Source organism: Fukomys damarensis, unplaced genomic scaffold (genome assembly GCF_012274545.1).
Source record: "Fukomys damarensis isolate Sample0158 unplaced genomic scaffold, DMR_v1.0_HiC HiC_scaffold_19, whole genome shotgun sequence".
Lineage (NCBI taxonomy): Eukaryota > Metazoa > Chordata > Mammalia > Rodentia > Bathyergidae > Fukomys > Fukomys damarensis.
The window spans coordinates 64,703,485-64,707,444 of NW_022900931.1; the positions used below are offsets into that span (position 1 = coordinate 64,703,485).

A 3,960-nucleotide genomic window follows, 5' to 3' on the forward strand; every position below is an offset into this window, starting at 1 on the left:
TCTTTGATTTTTTTTTTTTTTTTTTTTTGCTCCGGGGATTAAACTCTGGTCCTTGCACTTAACAAGGCAGGCAGCAGAACCACTGAACTAAATCCCCAGCATCCATCAGTTGCTGTCTTAAGTTTGACCTTAGACTGCTGGTTTTTAAGAAATTCCTTAAAAGTCACTGGTTGGGCTGGGGTTTAAGCTCAGTGGTGCAGCTGCCTGCCTTGCAAATGCAAGGTCCTGAGTTTGATCCCCGGTACAAAAAAAAAAAGTCACTGGTAATTCCAACTGTTCAGGAGGTAATCCCAACTGAAGCAGGAGGATTGCAAGTTTTGGTCCAGCATTAGGGAACTCTTGCTTGTCTCTCTCTCCTTTTTTTTTTTCTTGTCAGTACTGGGTATTGAACCTGGGCTTTTGCATGGAACTATACCCTATACTCCTGACCTTTTTTTTTAAACTTTATTTTGAGGTAGGGTCTCACTAAGTTTGGTCAGTTTGCCCTTGAACTTGGTGATCTTCTTGCCTGTGTCAGCTTCCCATAGTGCTCCACCATGACCAAACAGGAATTGCTTTCTTGGTAATTCTGGGGATTGAAACCAGGGTCTCTCACATGCTGGGCTACACATCCAAATCTAAAATTATTTTATTTTGCTTGGCACACTAGTAACCCCAGCACTCCAGTTGCTTGATCTCAGGATTCCCTGGGCTGTAGTTGCAGACTATGTCCCATAGGTGGCAGTGTGTCTTGGCTTGAGGAAGTGAGGGAGAGAGCTGGAGAGAGCTCAGTCCTCCACATGAAGCTGTCTCTCCACTTGGGCTTCCTGCACTTGGGAGGGGTGGGACCTGTAGAGTACATAGGATTGTCCGGCATTCAGGCTGCCACTCAGGCTTGCCACATCCTTTCAGCTTGAAGTCAGCTCATTCTGGCACCCTAATCATGATTTGTTGTTCCAGTAAAGGCTGTTGCTTTAGGGAAACTAGAAGGATGTGCCAGGTCACCAGCTATTTTCTTCTAGGGGGCCTCCCCCAATTCTCTCTTTGTCTCCATGGCCTCTGTCCATCTGTCTGTATCTGTCTTAGTTCCTGCGGATACAGAAACCTTATGGAGTGTCTTCTTCCTACACAGGGGATCCACACAATGATCCCAATGCTCAGGGTGATGCCTTCAAGACTCTCTTCGTGGCCAGAGTGGTGAGTCTGCAGCTCCCAGCCCCAGAACCCCTACCTGCCAAGTTCCTGGGTCTCTCAGAACTGTAGGCTTGTCTGGGGACTGCTCAAAGGCTTCAAGACAGCTTCCTTCTCCCTTAACTTTGAAACTGTCTCCTTGTAGAACTATGACACAACAGAATCCAAGCTTCGGAGAGAGTTTGAAGTGTATGGACCCATCAAAAGAGTAAGTGGGTTAGGCTGGGGTGTGTGTGTGCAGGGGCTGGGGGAAGTATCCTAGAGTGGGGGGTGCTGGGCTCCTAGCCCTGAAGGTAGCACCTCCATTGCAGGATTTTTATCCTTTCATGTAGCCTAAGTAGTAGAAGCAAAATGAGAAGTAATGAATGACTTAGTTGATAGAGAGCAAGTATCAGCAAACTATACACTTAGCTCTTTGTAAATGCTGATTTGTTGATACACAGGCAAGCACATTAGTTTACATGTTATCTGGCTGCTACTGTGGAAGGCAGAGTTGGATTATGATAGACTATTTGGCCCTCAGGGCTGGGATGTGCTTGCTGGCCCTTTACTGAAAACTGTTGTCGGTTCCTGTTTTATTTTTATTTCTTATTTTATTTACTTGATGTTTTTTGTTTTTCTCATTGAGTTTTTTTGGTACTTTTTAAGTACACAGTACAGTTACATTTATCATTTGTATTTTTAAAAAAATTGTTTTCTTTTTATTGAGTTTATTGGTACAATCTAGGTGTACAATACAGTTACATTCATTACTGGGATCCTGTACCTTCACATGACAGGTCTTGGAATTTACATGATGTTTTTAAGACAGGGTCTTAACATGCAGTTCTGGCTGTCTTGAACTTGCTATGAAGCCCAGGCTGGCCCGGAACTCACAGTGATCCTCCTGCTTCAGCCTCTGAGTGCTGGGATTATAGATGTATACCACCATGCTGGGTCTGCTGGCTTCTGTTTTAGAGCAAAGCTTTGTATATCCAACATTTCTTCATTTAACTGAAGCCACAGGAGCTTTGCGTCTTCTTCCCTTCTCTGGGAAGGTGGACACCCCCAGTGGACCATGTGAAGCTGCTAAGCCTGGTGCTGGATATGAGTGGGCTCTGCTGACATCCCCCTGGCACCGGCTCTCATAGCACTGGATTCCTTGAGATTTCCGGCCTCTGGTTTTCTTTGATCCCACTTCTGCTCAGTTTGGAATCTCAGTTTGATTTTGGAGGCTGTAGGGTTGTAGCAATCAAGTCCTAAAATGCAGTAAGCTCAGGGTAGCGATGTGAGTAGACAGATGTCCTACCTTTGAGGACCAACTCAGATTCTGTCATTTCCCAGATGTCTTTCTGATTCATCCTCACCCTCTATCCCAAGAATCCTGTGTAGACCATTCTGTTAGTCCATTCTCCACATGGTCCTAGAGGGGTCTGACACCCAGAGAGGACCCTGTCGCCTCTGCTCATGGCTTCCTAGCACATGGGACAGAGGTTCAGATTTTTCATCAGTGGCCTCCAGGTCCTTTGCCCTTTGGCCTTCAGCTGCCTAGGTGGCTTGCACACCTTGCCCAATATCCTTCCCTTGCTGGCACCCCTTCAGTAAGACCCCTTCTATGGTGCCTTGAGCTCCCTGGCCACCTTTCTACCTTGTGCATTTGGGGTGTGTCTGTAGCACCCTTTCTTCTCTTGCCCTGGAGCTCCCTGCTCAGTGTATTCAGAACTCCTCTGCTTTAACCCTAGCTCCAGTGGCTTGTCCACATTGACCCTTTTTTGCTCAGTGTCCTCAGTTCCTCAGAGTCCATACTCAACCTTTCACTGGGGACACTTAGGAGCCCTGGTGCCTGTCCATCTTTGAAGCCTCACTTTCCCAGGAACCCCACCATCAATACCTTCCTTCCTCACTAAAGTGCCTCCCATGGCCTATTCCTTGGAGTGCCTCCTGCTGCACTTGTAAGATGATGCCTCGCTTCTCATCTCTTTTTAGTTCTTAGTTTAAGTGTCCTTTTTTCAAAGTATCCCCTCTGTGCCCCTCTGCTTCCGTGTCTGTTGCTTTCATCATTAGAGCTAGAGCGAGAGTTACTGAGAGCTCTTGAGGGACAGAGGGCAGGTCTGAAGGCCTCGTGCTCACCTGGCCCCTCTCTGCAGATACACATGGTCTACAGCAAGCGCTCGGGAAAGCCCCGCGGCTACGCCTTCATCGAGTACGAGCACGAGCGGGACATGCACTGTGAGTACCTCCAGCCTCTGCCTTCCTGCTGCCCTCTCTCACTTCTCTGCCCCACCCTCCTCCATTGTCTGTCCCCCTCCCTGCCAACTCCTGACATTAGCAATGTCTCTTCTCCCTCTGTTTCTGATATATCTTTTTTTTTTATATATGTGTTTTTTAAAAAACAAAAACCAAATCCCCCACAACGTGTGTGTGTGTGTGTGAGCCCCGGGAGGTAAGTGCCACACGTTGAACCTCGGAGCAAGGAGGGAACTGGGTGGGGGCTGGGGCCAGCTGGAGGTGGGGGGTAAGGGTTGGATTTTCAGGGAGTCTCTCCCCATTATTTCCCCACTTGGGGCTGGGGGAGGCAAGGCTGCATAAGGACTGGCCTTTGAACCTGCCCTCACTTCCCCCCCAGTAGAGCTGGGGCTGGGCCACCCTGACCCTCCACCTCCCCATCCTGGCCCCCACCCTGTTGCTCCAGGCTGTGGGGCAGCAGCGGGTCCAGCGGGCGTGTTTGGCGCTCCCCCCACAGCTCCAGAGCCCCCTTGAGGCTGCGCAGCGCCCACAGGGGCAGGGATGGGCGGGTGGGGGTGGGCAGGG

General features: G+C 49.1%; 1 protein-coding gene across 1 annotated transcript in view; it reads left to right on the forward strand.

The window, feature by feature from the left end:
• Positions 1-3,960, forward strand: part of Snrnp70 (small nuclear ribonucleoprotein U1 subunit 70) — a 16,782-nt gene that overhangs the window by 7,301 nt on the left and 5,521 nt on the right. Inside the window, exons 5-7 of the mRNA XM_010640889.3 lie at positions 1,112-1,176; positions 1,316-1,378; positions 3,297-3,378. Of these exons, the coding sequence (XP_010639191.1) occupies positions 1,112-1,176; positions 1,316-1,378; positions 3,297-3,378 (210 nt within the window). The remainder of the gene's footprint in view (positions 1-1,111; positions 1,177-1,315; positions 1,379-3,296; positions 3,379-3,960) is intronic.